Source organism: Heloderma suspectum, chromosome 2 (assembly GCF_057233095.1).
Source record: "Heloderma suspectum isolate Gila_16-S chromosome 2, 16-S_ref, whole genome shotgun sequence".
NCBI classification, from domain to species: domain Eukaryota; kingdom Metazoa; phylum Chordata; class Lepidosauria; order Squamata; family Helodermatidae; genus Heloderma; species Heloderma suspectum.
The window spans coordinates 40,587,257-40,603,312 of record NC_139459.1 but is presented as its reverse complement, the minus strand read 5'-3'; the positions used below and the strand labels follow the sequence as shown (position 1 = coordinate 40,603,312).

Sequence of the window (16,056 nt, the reverse complement as noted above, 5' to 3'; positions counted from 1 at the left end):
ATACATGATGGACAAAACTAATAGCACTGTTTTTTCTAAATCCAACATCTTAGGTCACTTCTATGAAAAGAAAAATTGCCATCTATGATTTTTCTTTTAGAAGAAGAGTGCGAACTCACCTGAATTAGCAGCTTCCATGTTATTTAATATAAGTTGGAGTCTCTGAAAATTTTAAAGGAGTTAACATGTTAAGCATTCATTAAATAGAACTACCTGTACAGGAGCACACAGTATTAATGTGCAAGAAAATATTTCCTAAGATAAGTAAACAACTTCAAGGGATTCACTCCACTGTATAGTACATAACACAATACCATCTACCATGATCATACCAACACTAATGTTCTTTAAGCTTGAAATGAGTGGAAGATAACCATAAATGAATTTTAGAATGCAAATTTTTAATATTTTAATAAGAGCTTTGCTTTTATTTACACAGTCATTTCCAGATGTAATGTACAAGAAGCTGAACAGATTCTTTAGTAGCATTTCTAAAAATACGTCTGAACTTTTTCAACTGTACTGGAAATGTAATATAAGATAGGAAAATAGCTTTCTTCATGGTGCTTATGGAGATAATTACTCATATAATTCCTGATACTTTGCATCTGGCCTCTTATTTATTACGGGCACTGTCCCGAGGAGGCATCCAGGATCCAGGCTGAAAAGTGTTTGCTGTACTGACTGGCTCTTCTGAGGGCTCATTCTTTCCATAGTGATGGGCAGATGCATGGCCTTTAATCTGAATTTGAAGTGGTTCTGCCACAAGTCCCTCTTCATATTCTTTGGCCTGCAATAGTCTCTCCTTCTCATAAATCTCTTTAATCTTCCTTTTAATGTCTCCTTTGTACTTCTCATTCGTAAGAATTTCCTGTGGAAAAATGCAACAATGCATTTAAGTGCCTGAAAGAAACAGGTGAATGTTAATGAGACAAATTGACTTAAGTCGTATTTAAACAAAACTTTAGCTTAAGGCAGAGGTGAAAATCCATCCACTATGCGATAGTTCCATTGTGCTGGTTCAAGATTTAGATGTGTGCAATGGGCCTTGCAGAAGCAAACTTTCCTGCCTCTATCCCAAGGCAGCCCCTCCAGCCACTGGACATCCAGGGGAGTCAGAGGACTTTGCTGAATAGGGTAGGGTAGTCATAGAATAGTAGGGTTGGAAGGGGCCTACAAGGCCATCGAGTCCAACCCCCTGCTCAATGCAGGAATCCAAGTCAGAGCATCCCTGACAAATGGCTGTCCAGCCTCGTCTTGAAGGCCTCCAGTGTGGGAGAGCCCACCACCTCCCCAGGTAATTGGGAGGCCCTCATCCCTTATCACAGCCCTTAGTGATGCCCTCAGCCCTTATCACAGTTCATCCCTATCAGCAGGGTCCCCTAACCTTCCATGCAGCATTTTCAGAAAGTGGTAAGTCCAATTCCATCACGCCCTCTGCTGTATGTGCCTCAATCTGAATCCAACCTATTGGGTTGTATCCAATTGGTGTCACTCCACTGATGGAATGTTCTTTGGTCCAGCACAACAAGGAGGGAGGTGATTTTGTTGAACATATGTCTTCAGCACAGGGCTCACAGGCAGTGTCTCATAGTTTTGCTTAATGAAGTGTGGTTGTTGTGCATTAAAGTCCAATTGTGAAATTAAAACAAAAGGCACATAAAATAATTAAGGGAACTTTAATATTGGCTGGGTTTTATGAATATACAAGCTAGAAGAAATACAAAAATGTTGTAATATCCGAGATACCAGCTCTACAATTTCATTTCTATCCCAGGCCAATTGCCTCAAAAGGAACCAAATGGGCTATGGGGGAATTTGGATATTTCAGCAGAGAGAACAGATGTAAAAGCAGCATAAAGCAGTGATAATGATCCCAATGGAACAGGGAGGGATTAATTGCTCATGATCTGGTTAATTGACTTGAGCACTGCCCCTCGGCATCATGCTGTGATGAAGTCCATAAATGATATGAAGGGATCTAAAGCATGAAAGGTTCTGGCTATGCAAGTACTGAGTAGTCTAGAAATAAGTGTTCATTTTCCCTCTGTGGGGACAATACGCCATGGGACATAGTATGGCTTACTGTGAAATGTGATTTTATATCTATCGCTATGCCCCAGCCTTATCATTTCACTGGAACCATTTAGTGATCTTGGGGCTAAACGCAAATACAGTATGCCTTTCTGTAATGCTTCCCACCCAAAAGAAGTAATCAGGAATGGTTTAAGGGTTCACGTAAATGAAATAACAGCAGTGCTTCAGCAATGGAGTGTTCAAGAACTTCAATTTCACTATCTCAGCCATACTTTCAGCAGTCCGCAAGATCAAGTGTATTGCCCGCTATCTGCAAGATGTGGGGAGGGCAAGATGGAAGAACAGGTTGAAGCAATAGTGGCTTGCCTAAGACCACTTACTGAGTTCATGGTTGAGGCAAGTCTTGAAAAGAGGACCTCTCGGGCCACAGCACTCACTCTTAGGGAGAACAGAAGTACAGACCATGGTCACCAAGCTCAACATACTGGACCTCTTAACCACTAAGGTTTCCCTCCAAAATAAAACATACTATTTATTTATTAATTTATACTAGCCAGCTTTCTTCCATGACAGAACTCAAGGGATACACAGACTTCCTAGGCAGTTTCCTATCCAGACACTGACCAGACAAAGACCTGCTTAAATTCAGCAAGGTGACTGCTTCATGCGCCTTCAAGTTAAGCCTTCCTAATACATGCACAGTTGCAAAGTATAAGAGCTATTTCCAAAAAGTTAACATACAAAGAAAAATGAATGTACAAGGAAAATGTTTAGTGCATTGTTTACCAAAAGAAGAGTTTAAATTAAAATGTTGACTTCCCACCATTTCCATTTATAATCCAGAAAACTTCCCAAAAAAGGAGCAGGGTGAGGGAGCGATTGTATAAAGAATATTAAATAATTTCACAAAGACATACAGTGAGAAAAAGCACATTGGCCATGGATAATCAAGTGACTATTTGCCAAATACAAGCTCCAAAGGAAACCAAATTCCCATATCAAAATGAAATTGAGATTGCAGAGTAATGAATCTCCATTATCACAACGTAATAAACCTATTCTGTCTCTAATGCTAAACAATTCAACTGACTTCAATTAACTTTCTAATTTTTCTGGCGTACAAAGGTCAGGCCCATAAGGAATACAGATATATGTGGCAGAAGCCCCTCTGATCCAACATTTGGACTCCAGGGGAAAGACGACATTGACCAGATAGTTACGGAGAATAAGAAGCTCCTGAATGAGGTTTTACTGCATTTTATCTGTACAGCTATTCAAGTCTTTCCATTCTGGGTCTCCCCCTTTCACAGGAAGAGGTAAGAAAACCCCTCTGGAGCCTCAAGGGGAAAGGTGTTTTGTGGGTGGCTGTTCTTGGGACAAGGGCCAGATCTACAGCTTGTCCCAAGAACAGGATCATTACGATCCCATCATGGTAACACTGTATCCCTCTTGTGCATTTATACCTCCTGGGGCACACAATGGCATTTGTTGTGGTATTTTGGATAACGTGGAACAAAAAAGCAGGAAATAACACTACGATAGTAGTATACAGAATGTGCAGTGTGGTTATCAGTGCACTTCAATACCGCTATAAAGCAGTAGTGTAGATCTAGCTCCGGTTTCCTAAACAAAGGTAGCCATTTTTTAAAACTAGTAATATTTCCTGAATATATGATGCGCTGAGCCGTGGCCTGGGAGAAAAGTACAGATGTGTCAGTTTTCAGCACCCTTTAACTTGGTGTGCCTCTGGTAATTTGTATCAGATTGGTTTGAAATCCTGCCCAATACTAGCTCAACAGGTGTCATTTTAATAAGCAGTAGAATTTTGCTGCTTATAATGGCGGAACCTGTTTTTTTGGCGACTCACATTAACTAAAGGGACACTCCTGTGCCTCTGTAATAAAATGAAGAGCAGAATAAAACACAGCTTAATCAACAGAAGTGACAAAAAATTCAGACCAAACTAAAAAGCTAGGCAAAATAAAAAGTCCTGACAGCTCATCTAAAGTTTGAGAGGCAGGAATCTGAGATTTAGATTAATATTCTATAGGAGTTATTAATACATAGGTGGAGGCAGCCTTCCTCTGAAAAAAACAGGCACAGGGTGTCTTGCAACCTGTCCAACCTTGCAAGGTGGAGGTGTGGGATAACTCGCAAAAACAGCTTTCAAGTGGGAGGATTACGGTAATGCTACCTCACCCCAGCAACATCTGTCAAACCTATGTGGGTGGAAATATCCCTCTCCCATAAGTATATCCACTGTGAGGAACAAGGAGAGGGTGGGAAGCAGGTTGGCACTCTGAGGTGCATTACCAAAAATGGGACAGGAGGGATCCATCCATGAGGAGCTTTAATTAATGTGCATTAGTAAGATGGCCCACCAAGCAGTTCGAGAACCATGGTCATAATATGAGGCATTTTAAGTTATAGGCTTAAATAGGCTCATGATGAGCACACTATGGATGAGAAGTAGACTATGGCGAGATGTTACTGCAGCAGAGTCACTTTCATGTGGCTGCTTCATACTTTGCTCCAGTAATGACTGGCTAGAGGAACTGTACAATTTCCTACAATCTATGGTTCCATCATCCAATTGTTACTGAAAACAAGGTGGGAGGCAGCTATGCCAAACCAATTCCCACATTGCCGCAATAATGTGTGAACTGGTCATTGTGACTTTGGTTGTGGAAGAGGAGAAACCATATTTATCATTCTTCAAAATGCATTTTTCTGTGTCTACCAGATTTACTTTCATCTGGACTGAGTCTGAACCAGTTGCTTTTTGTTAGATGATTTATCTCCAATATCCTAATGGTGGTGCCAGTCACAGCTGAACATTAGCTCCATTATAGAATTATATATATACACACAGATGTGTAATGTGCACGCCCCTCCGCCCCCAACACACACACACACACACACACCCCATTGATCCATACACCTGAATTGTTCCAATTCCCTATGAGCATCTGTCCTAAACAAATTTCCAAATTGATTTCTAAACTCCTTTTAAAAGCTGTTTGACCTGAGAATTTTTAAAAGGTGAACTCAAGAAATATCCATGCATACCAGGGATGCTTTATTTTTAAACACCTTCCACACCAATTTCCCTAACTGCTTTTGAAAATCAGGAGTGTTAAGAACCAGCCTGGCAGTTTTGTGGGCACGCCTGGCTGGAGGGAAACTCAGAACACTTCAGTTCAGTTCTATGGCATTTCAATTCCTTCACAGATATGAAACACAAGATTTTATAGAAGTCTTTAATACTTCCTGTATTATAATAAAGAGTGACTCGAAATTATGTTAGCACTAGTTGTATGTATGGAGGTGTTATAAGTATGGAAGCTATCAGCTTTTTAAAATATACAATCGGGCCAAAGGCTGCACTGGCCTACAGTAAAGTGTACAGGGCCAATTATCTTATTGCAAAGAGATCCAAAAGGATCTCTCCAAACTGGGGAAATTGGTATTAAAATGGCAAATGTGCTTCAGTGTAAAGAAGTGTAAAGCGATACATACTGGGGGGAAATCTTCACATTTATACTGATGGGGTTTAAGCAGAGACTGACCAGGAAAGAGGTCTTAAGGTTATTCAGGATAGCTCAATAAAAATATTGATGGCAGATGTGAAAGGGCAAATTCCATGTTAGGGATCATCAGGAAAGGGACTGAAAATTAAACTGCCAGTATTATAATGCTTTTATACAGATCTATGGTGTGACCAACACTTGTGGTTGCCACATCTCACAAGGGATATTGTTAAGACTGGAAAAGCTGCAGCAAAGGCCAACCAAAATGATCCAAGGGGCTGAAGGAATTCTCCTAGGTGGACAGATCTTAGCCTAGGTAGGCTTTTTAGTTTAGAAAAAAAAGTGAATAAAGTGGGTATGATAGAGGTATACAAAACTATGCATGGTGTGGAGAAAGTGGATAGGGAAAAGTTTTACTCTCTCAAAATCTGGGGACATCCAATGAAGCTGAATGATGGGGGATTCAGGACAGACAAAAGGAAGACAGTGTATAGTTAAACTCTGGAATTCTCTACCACAAGATGAAGTGATGGCCCCAATGTAGACAGTGTTGAAAGGGGATTAGACAAATTAATTGAAGGCTATCGATGGCTACTTCTTGTGATAGCTATGTGACCTCCAGAATCCAAGGCAGCATGCCTCTCAATACCAGCCACTGAGGAAAGACAGTGGGAGAGGGCTCCTGACCTCATGCCCTGCTTTTGGGCTTCCCATAACCTTCTGGTTAGTCACTGTGAGTAAAGGGATGCAGGACTAGGGAAGACTTTGGTCTGCTCAGGTTGGGCTCTTCTTATGTTCTTAAATCATTTGGTGGGCTATTAAAATGGGGTGTGTGTAACCACCCAGCCCTCCATAGATCAAGTGATGCCAAAAGGGTGGGGCCACAGACCCTGATGGCAAGGGGGCAGAGCCACGGCCCTTGACATCATTTGGTCCCTGGTGAACACTCCAGGTGGATGTTCCACCTGACGGATGCTCCACCTTGCTTGTCCTTTACCTTCCTCTTGCAAGGAAGGATGAGTGTGCTGCCTGGCTTTGCTTGTTCTATGCCTTCCCTGTGAGAAAGGCAAATGACTAGCAAAGCCTCAAGGGAGAGGGAAGGGATCCTGCATTTTCAGGAGCTCCTGCAAACACTGGATGAGCACGGCTTCACTCATCTTCCGTCTTTCCTGTAAAAAGTAGGTGAAGGACTAAGGAAGCCCACACATCCGGTGCTTTCAGGAACTCCTGCAAGTGCTAGATGAGTGTACAGCTGCTGCTCTCTCAGGGGAATTCCATTGTTATCTCTGATCCACAACTAGGATGGGGCAACCTCCACAGGCCAGATTAGGCCTGTGGGGTGGAGGTTGGCCGCCCATTCTTAAATGATTACATATTGGAAGGGAGCCTCCATATACTCACTAAGGAATGTTCTCCCATTCCTAATTCAGTCAGCAGCATATGGAAGGATGTGGATGGGAAATGCTCTGCCTGCCTCTCAAATATGGGAATTAATAGATCTCCTATGCCTGAGCAGGAACTAGCTTTCCTTTTTGAAAAATGTGTTGCTCTTGGCCAACAGGACTCTGTTGTTGTTAAAAATCCTTGTGTGAAATATAGATTTCAATTTACCCAGGACCACTCAGTTGATCAGGCTGAGAGGTTTGGGATCTTATGAGGTGGAGAAGAACACGCACACAACCAATGTAGATGAAAGAAAAGGAGGTTTATTGAAATAAAGGAAATAAGCAAAAGTAGAACCTCCCCAGAGAGTTACACGATCTCTGAGGCTGAAGAGGTTACACGCCTCTCAGGCACAAACTTAATTACAAAGAAATCTCAGAGAGAGATTTCTCACCTGCACAGATTTCTTCCTTTCTGTTTCACTAAGGTGGATGAGGGCAGGAAGAGAGCGCTGACCCCTTGGCTTTTGCTCCTTTCTTCACCTATGAGGGGAAGCAGCAAGGAAGAAAGTGACTGTGTGTGTGTGTGTGTGTGTGTGTGTGTGTAGACAGACAGACAGACAGACAGACAGGAGAGCAAGTGGCCACTATTCTGGGGTGGGGGGCAGGGGCAGATGTTGGAGAGACCTAGAGAGTGGCAGAAGAAAGTAAATCTCTCTCTCTTTCAGCCATTTGGTGCCAAGGCCCAATCAAGTCCCTTTGTATCTAAAGAGGCATTTCCATCCACCTATCCAGTGGCTGTGGGAATGCTCATGCAAAGGGGTGTATTTTGGATGCTCTCAGAACTTGCTGCCCATGCTTACTCCTAAGTAATTCAGTCCTTCTTACTTCTGAGTAGAGATGCATAAACTGGATTTCTGTTACTGTGCTGCTTTTCACCGTTACTTTAGAACACAGGTAGTTTTGCAAAGGGATAGTTTTGGGGATATAAAAAGGGGTGAATTTTGGATGCTCTTAGACACTTAATTTCCTCTTTCTGTGGTACAGGTTGCTGGCTCCTGGGGATTCAAAAGACTGATTTTGTGTGATGCTGTGTAGACGTGTTCCCTCACCCCAACCACTCTACTTTGGAAGCATGATGTTAAATTTAATGTGCCTCAGTTTCCCGTTTTGCAACGGGTTGCTGGTGGGTTCAAAATAATGCTTTTCTGTGCTACTGTGACCCCCTTAGCTCTGCCCCACCAGCATGAATGGGCACCAGCAGCCACTGAGAAGTTATGAAAATAACTTGAGCCATTTTGAGGTTTACCTGATCAAAGGTGGGATATAAATTGTATATAGATACAGATGCACACAGACACTCCCATCATTGTCCCTCCCCACAGAATCCCCTGCCACTGGAAAGAGCCAGGAGCTGCAGACTACCCAGTTGCCAGTAAGGAGATGCCCAACCAAAACATCTGGTGCTATCTGGTCTTGGTTGCTAGGCAGCATACCTGGGGTGGGCCTATTCTCACCTGTGGACACCATGGAACCTTGAGGGAGCAGCCGCTGGAACAGCAACATCTAAGGGGGAGTGGACATTTCTCACTGTCATCCCTCCAGAGCCTTCATAAGTCACTAAAAAAAATGGTATGCTTATTACGTATCAATTTTCTCTTATTGTCTGTCATCTCGGAGACTTGTTGTCAGGCAGAATATCTATCTATCTATCTATCTATCTATCTATCTATCTATCTATCTATCATTTCTTTGTCCATTTATTTATATTGAGCACAAACTAGTCAATCTGTAATCTGCAAAAAGATTCCTGAATCAACTTCTTAAGGACTATAACTAATTGCAGACTGGACTTCTGCCATGCTCCCTACCAACATCTGTCTCCTTCCCTGCCCCCCCCCCTTTTTAAACTTTTTAAACACTGAGTGAGCATTCTTTGACATTCAAAAGCTAGCTCACTACTTCATGGTTTTTACTTGGTCCTAATAGGAGTTATTACAATACTGTTCCTCTTAAATATTCAAAGATATTGCCAGTGCAATTTGGCATTTATTAATGTCTCAAGAATTTATTTTTCTCCTTTATGTGGAACAATCAACAGGCTTATTAACTGGACTTTTCTGAGCCAAATGGTAATTTACTGCAGATGGACAAGATAATGAATTATTCAAAGAGATGGTAGACATTTTCTACAATCACAGCACTACTTTCGGATGTTTTCTACCAGTGAAAAGAGCCACATTGCTCTCTTGCACCATAATAATACCTCTCAGGGCTTAAGCACATAAAATATGAAACACAATAAACCTTGCAAAATTTGGACGACATTCTGATCAGGAGTGGAACTTGCTATGGTCCAATCCATACGTTACCTAGATGATGTAGTAATTGCTTCTGTGTGGTTCAACACAGACTTGCAGCATTAACATATGTAAGGGCCAATCTAGTGGGTTGCCTGGATTTATGAGTTAGGTTGTCGACATTGGTCAATGGAAGGGTAGTACATGGCTGCAGTTCAACTGGATCCTGACACCACAGATAAAAAGGCCTATATGAAGCCTTGTAAATGGCAGTTTCACCTATCACATTTATATATATATACAAACTCCCACTGAATTCATTCACACTCACACATAACTAAGTACATATCTTCAGTCAAATTACACCTGAAAATGCTTTTGTTGTTCTTCTGCCGGTAGGCAAAAATGTCTTTATTCAAGCAGGCCTTCAGCGTGTAAGCTGCTCTGTTGGGTTGGATGCTGTTTTTATTCTTTTATTATGTTTTTAAATTGTTTTAATATATTTGTTCTATGATTGTTTTAATTATGCTTTTATTTTAAATGTTGTCTTTTATTGTTGTTGACTGCTTTGAGTGCCATTTCCTAGTAGAAAGGCTATAAGTAATAAATAATTTTCAAATACTAGTCTATCCTACATGCACTTTAATATAAACTGTATTTTCACATTCTCTTAAAAGTTGCCTAATTTATCCTAATTCATACATATACTTTGCAATGCAGTTTCTTTCTTTTAATGAATGAACTATTATTAGATCTTTATTGCTAAAGAGGATGTAGGAGAAATCAGTATTTTTTTTCCTGAATTACAAAAGCTGTTGAGATGTACGGTGTATTTTAAGATTAGTATCCAGCATTAAGTTGGGAGTGCACTTGAACCACAGTTGCTTAAGAATGCATGAGCATGTCTTTGCAGAGACAATTTTCTTTAATATATCTGGTGAACTACAGAGGGCATACTGAAGGTGTTTTAAAACTTTAATGGAGTTTAGCATTAATTTCTCACTGTCAATGCTACTAACATAGAAGGGATAATTAAAAAAACAAGACAGTGATAAAAGCTAAAACCGATGGGCACACTTTAATCGATCACCCTGGTCATGCTTTCTGACCCCATGAGTAAGATATTCAGAATAGGAAAGTAAGACTTAAAGGTCATTATGCTGCAGCTGTGGGAGAAAAGCAACCTGCCCCCCATCAAGTTCTGAATGGTCCAACTCGAGACAATTCCTGCAAGCTTAGCAGATAAACATGAATTCACTTGTGCCAAGTGGAAAGAAACAACCCAAGAGATAAATGAACACAGTCCAAACCACAAATCTAAGAGCAGCCCAAAACACAACTAGGTTTTGTTAAAATGGATATTACAACCAAACCAGTCAGTCACAAGATGTGCTTTCTGAGTTGTTCTGGCCAACAAAACATTTGTCAAATCAATTTCTTATGCAATTTATTCAAACTCTGCTTTATTGAAGCAGCATTTGCTCAATTACAATAATTAAGATGTGGACTGCTAGTTTGATATTCTTTTCTTCTTCTTCTTAGATTGGAGTAGCCCCTATTATTAGATAATGACTGCAGAGCCAGCTTGTGTCTTTTGCTATCTAGAGGTGTTTTGGCAGAGGGCACTTTACTTTTCAAAAACAAACCAAATTCATTAACTCCACAGCACCAAAGTGAATCACCACCCTGAAATAAATGTGTATTTTTTTCCTTAAAGTGAACTCTGCATTTCTGTCTCAAACTGGATTCTAAACATGCACAGCAAGGAAAACAGGCATTTAATTACACTAGGAGTTCATGTTTTTAAAAGGAAAACCTTTTCCATATAGTGGAAAGATAAGTGAATTGATATTACAAGCTATTTAATTACGAGAAAGATTCACTACTATGTTTGGGAAAGGGTGCTTATGTATTGCTTTTACCCGTTCAAAATGAGATGACTACCGCTATTTCAGACTAAAATGAAAACAGTATGCAAATTGCATTTAGTCTAGGAGCACTGAAAGCTTAATGGGGAATTATTCCTTTAAACACCAGGTCTACAAAAGGATCAGGCAATCAACCACCACCTCCTATTAGACAGTAAAGGCAGCGTCAGTCTACTTCAAGAGTAAAGGTGCAACCTTGTGCATTTTTAAACAGAAAAAAGTCCTACAACTCCCAGCATGCCTGAACCTAACTAGCATGGCTAGTTAGGGAATGCTGGGAGTTATAAGACTTCTTTCTCTCTAAACATGCATAGGATTGCATCCTCAGTAGATCTGGTGCTATTTATGTATACATCAAACTCTGGGTAACCCAGAATACAGTTCTCTTGCACTGTGCCTATAATGAAAGAATGGTTTGAAGTTTCTGCCACAGGTTCATGTAATCCTGCCACAGGAGAAACACCCTCAATATTTCTGCCATGGGAACATAACAAAGTCTGCCCTTTGTCAAACAGATTGTTGTTGTTGTTCAGTCGTGTCCGACTCTTCGTGAAATGGAGAAACAGATATGAAATAGAGAAACAGATATGACATCGTGAAATGTCAAACAGATAGTTACTCCTAACTTACAGTTTTAAAACAGGACATAAGACTAAGAAAATGATTTAGTATTTATTTACTATATACTACCTTTATTTCCCATCTTTCCTCCTCCATTTAATCATCACAATAATCTTGTGAGGGTAGGTTAGGCAGAGAGGTGGTAGTAGGCTCAATGTCTCCCAATGAGCTTTAGACTATGCAAATAAAGTTAAAATTGACTGGCTTGATTCAAAGGTGTCTTTTTGTTGAACTCTTAGCTGATGCAACTGTATGAGTTTTATTTGCATATTAACACAAATAATTCTGAAGAAAATACATACTTTGTTTTCAGAGGATGCATTAATATCTTGCAATAGGCACCATCTTAGAAAAGGTATTCTTTCCTGCATGACTGCCTGCCACCTGCAATTTCGGTAAGTATTGAAAGCAATAAAATATTTTAAAAATCTGCTGCTTGATTAATCAGGGACAACTTTTTAATCAGAGTTTTTAACTGATTAATCTAATCAATTAATCAACTAAACGTTGCAGAGTGTCCCTACAATTGACTAAATCTAAAAAGCAGCCAAGCAAAAAAACAAGTCTGTGCTCAAACTTCTAATCTAACAAAATATTTCTAAATTGCATCTCAGTTTGGTGATGGGGAACTGGAATTCTATGAAAATCAAACCTCATGATTGAAGTTAGTTTTCATCATGTCACTTCTGAAATAAATAATACTCTTATGATCAAATAAGGAAGGCGGGTATGCACTGCAGTAACTAAACATAATGTAATTTTCAATGTAATTATTCCCTTCTGAGCGGGAGGGGGATAATAATTGAAACTTTATGCTTATTACTACTCACTAAAGTACATTTTCCTCCGTTGACAAGGAGGCTGTCAAAACAGATAATTATGGAAATGCTAGAAATAGTTTGAAAGAAGACAGGAGCTGTCACAAAAAGTTTCTTCTTTTTAACATTTCACCTTGTATCCAACTGTGCAATTCAGAAGCCATTTAGTTTTTATTACTGCATACCAAACACACAGCGCATTAGAAATGAAAAGCAGTTATTTACCGTATTTTCTATTCCAAGCCACTTTCATACTTCCCACACTAGTTAAAGGAATGCACAAATGAATTCAATTCACATTAAAATAAACGTAAAAGGTTTTTTTTTTAAGCAAACTCTCTCCAGTCTTAAAGAATCAGAATATTTTTATGGAAGTAATTTCACTGTGGTCTGACTCACTCAGTGGCATTTGGCTTACTCCAATGAGAAATACAGGTCCTAACTAAACGCTACACAGAAATACTGTGCAAGAAAATCCCCCCCGCCCTTTTGGGGGGGGTTGTTGCAGAGGGAGGGTTGGTTGGTTAAGAGAAAAGCCACATGGATGGAGGGATAATTTGGAGCAGAAACATGGAAAAAGAGATGGCTTGGTAAACTTCTGCCTGCCCACCATTTCTCCACTCCAAATCATGGGTTGGATCCAGAATCATTCCTCCATATGCAGAAGGAACAGGGCTACCATATCCTCTCCTACCCTCATGCTGCCCCCTGCGCACTCTGCAAAGGAGATTTGGAGAGTGCGCAGGGGGGCAGGAGAGATGTGGATGTTCTGTTCTGCCAGCAGTATCCTTCTGGGGATAGAGGAATGATTCTGGATCCAACCCCAGGTCTGCAAATGTGGTTTCCAAATGAGTGTGTGCAGGCATAAAATGCACTCTTGGAATTGAAAATGCACTCTTGGGGGTTGGACTCAATGGTCTTCCAACCCTACTATTCTATGATTCTAATTTTGTGGAGGTGCTGTGACTGAGGAAAGTGATCTGGAATGGAGAAGTGATTGGCAGGGAAAGGGTTGAACATACCCACAGCCTTAATATTTTTAAATGAATCTCTGTGTAACTTTTAGTTAGGCCTATAGACAGACCCTTTAAAGCAGGGGAGTATAACCCTCAGACCCCCATGCCAAGGCCTCCGTCGCCTTGACCCTCCGTCGCCAAATCAATAAATTGCTTTAAATGTAGTGGAAGAGGGGGTGGGCAGAGGAGAAGTCGGGAGAACGTTGCATCAAGAAAAAATATGGAAGTGTTGAAATAAGCTAATAATAAAGGAGGGCAGTTTTCTAGGATAAAACCTAGAAATTATACCTGCAATTCTGTCTTGCTCAAACGTTCCATCGATATCGCTGTAATCAGTAATGAACTTTTAAACATAAGGATGCTCACATTGAACCCTGGGCTCAAACACTCCCTAACTGAAGCCCATACCAAGTATGAACATTACACAAACTATTTGGAAGTTACAGACCACAAGGGGGTCAAACAATGAGAAGTTGTAAAGAATGTGTGGCAAACTGGAGATAAGAGAAAGGTTGGTGATGGAAAAAAATACTACGGACAAAAAGGCATTGAATAAACTACAGGAAAACATTACTGCAATTTAACGCAGTCTTCATTTATTCAGAAGGGCCTGCTGGAGCTTGCATGGATATATGCAGAGACTCTCCCCAGTGTACACGCACTGAGGCTCTGACTGCTTTCAGCCATCCTCTACATTCAGGTCCCTTGTGACACTAACTAGTCCCCTCTACTTGTAAGGGTGGCTTTGCTGGGCAGGAGAGCTCTAAAGCAGAGAAAGAATGATGATGAGGATATGGGGGCTAGAGGGGGAGAAAAAGAATACCTGAAGGCAGGAGCTCACCCAGTGACGTTCTCACCAAAACAGTACTGAGTGCATTTTCTCTCAGTACACTGGTATGATTTGGGAATGAAACTGTGATGCAACAGAGAGCTGTACAAAGGTCCAGTTAGACTCAAGAATTAGAATTTACAATGCTTTCCCCTGCCCCAGCAGAAAAAAAGGGTAGGTCTTCACCCACTTGGAGAAAGATGTAAGAGCAACAGACAGGGAGATTTGCTATACAACAACTTCAACAAGAAATATGGTCAGAAGTTTTCCCCAGTACCATAGCTGTCAGAGACCATTTACCATATCAACACTATCGTCAGAAGCTGTGTAATAGAGAAACCAAATCTATCTATCTTGGGCAGGATTTTAGGTAAAATACTATGTCCTTGGAATCATGTGGAAAAAGAAGAACCTCTCTCTCTCCCACAGAGAGAATGAGAGAGAGAGAGAGAGAGAGAGAGAACGAACACGGGAAGAAAATGAATAGGTCAAGTATCTGGATAAATTTAAAACATTTAGGTAGCAAGCAGGTACAATATTATACATGAACACCTGTCTTACCATACATACCCAACAATACTTTTCTCAGCTGGAAAGACAACTGTGAGGCTACCCTGCCTACCTCTCTCAGTCCTTTAGTATCAATACACCTGTGCGAGGGGAAAGCAGCGCAATAATTTTCTGTAGGCTGGAAAGAATGCTACATGGCCGTGCCAGCCACTTCTCCCAGCCAGGAGAATCCTGAGAAGATTCCTCGGAATGATAAGGAGCATTGTGGGGACTCATGGGGCTCCCATCTCCCAGCCCTATAGGGCCAGAAATAGCTGTACTCGCCCCAGGATACTCCTTCCTAGTCCAGGAAGAAAGCACTAGGATGGCAGCTGTGGATGGAGGGGTATGGCTGCGGAGGCAGGGCTAGATGGTACCACTCTTCTACTCGCCCCAGGTATGCAGAAATTTGGATCTCACTTCACATAACTAAATGCTATATTTCAGGAAAGACTTATCCAGGGGCCTGTCTTCATGGGTGATTTGCTGTGGATTAGAACCATTTGGAGGTCCTTTGTGGCACATGATGTCGTGGCCAGTCTGCAGCCACCCCGGAGTTTACCTGTGGGGAAGCTGCATTTTTGCAGAGGACTTTTGCCCTGGTATTGTCCTTTAATCCGGCTCCCCTGCAGTTCAACTACTGTGTGCGCATCCCTCCACTTTAAATTCGGGATGATCAGGCATTCCTAGGGCTGTGTCTTTCACCTGGCCATGACCTTGGTCATCAAAGTGCTAGAGAACTTCCAGGTCTTCAGAATTGTGCTGTATATCCTTTTCACCAGTGGGAGTAACTAGGCTTCATTTCCCAGACTGTCCCCGCTGAGATCCATGATTATGTGCTTCTCTGATACTTGTGCTACTTCCCCACTTCTCTGATGCTTGTGTTACTTTGCTGCTTCTCTGCATGGAGGGAAAGGGCTGGCTGGATTTGCCTCCCCCTGCTAGAGCTGCTGGGGTGGGAGAAAGGGGGTTAATCCCTGACTATTGGCTGGAATGGGGTGAATTTGCCCTGGTGGGGTGCTCTCATGGGGAGCCTTCAGAAGCTG

General features: G+C 41.2%; 1 protein-coding gene across 3 annotated transcripts in view; it reads right to left on the bottom strand.

Annotated features, from left to right (window-relative positions):
* Positions 1 to 380: 380 nt before the first annotated feature.
* NDUFAF2 (NADH:ubiquinone oxidoreductase complex assembly factor 2) overlaps positions 381 to 16,056 on the bottom strand; it is a 100,639-nt gene continuing 84,963 nt past the window's right edge. For all 3 annotated transcript variants that reach the window (XM_084833292.1, XM_084833295.1, XM_084833293.1), the window contains one exon: positions 381 to 871. In XM_084833292.1, coding sequence (XP_084689418.1) covers positions 617 to 871 — 255 coding nt within the window. In that variant the 3' untranslated portion in view covers positions 381 to 616. The remainder of the gene's footprint in view (positions 872 to 16,056) is intronic.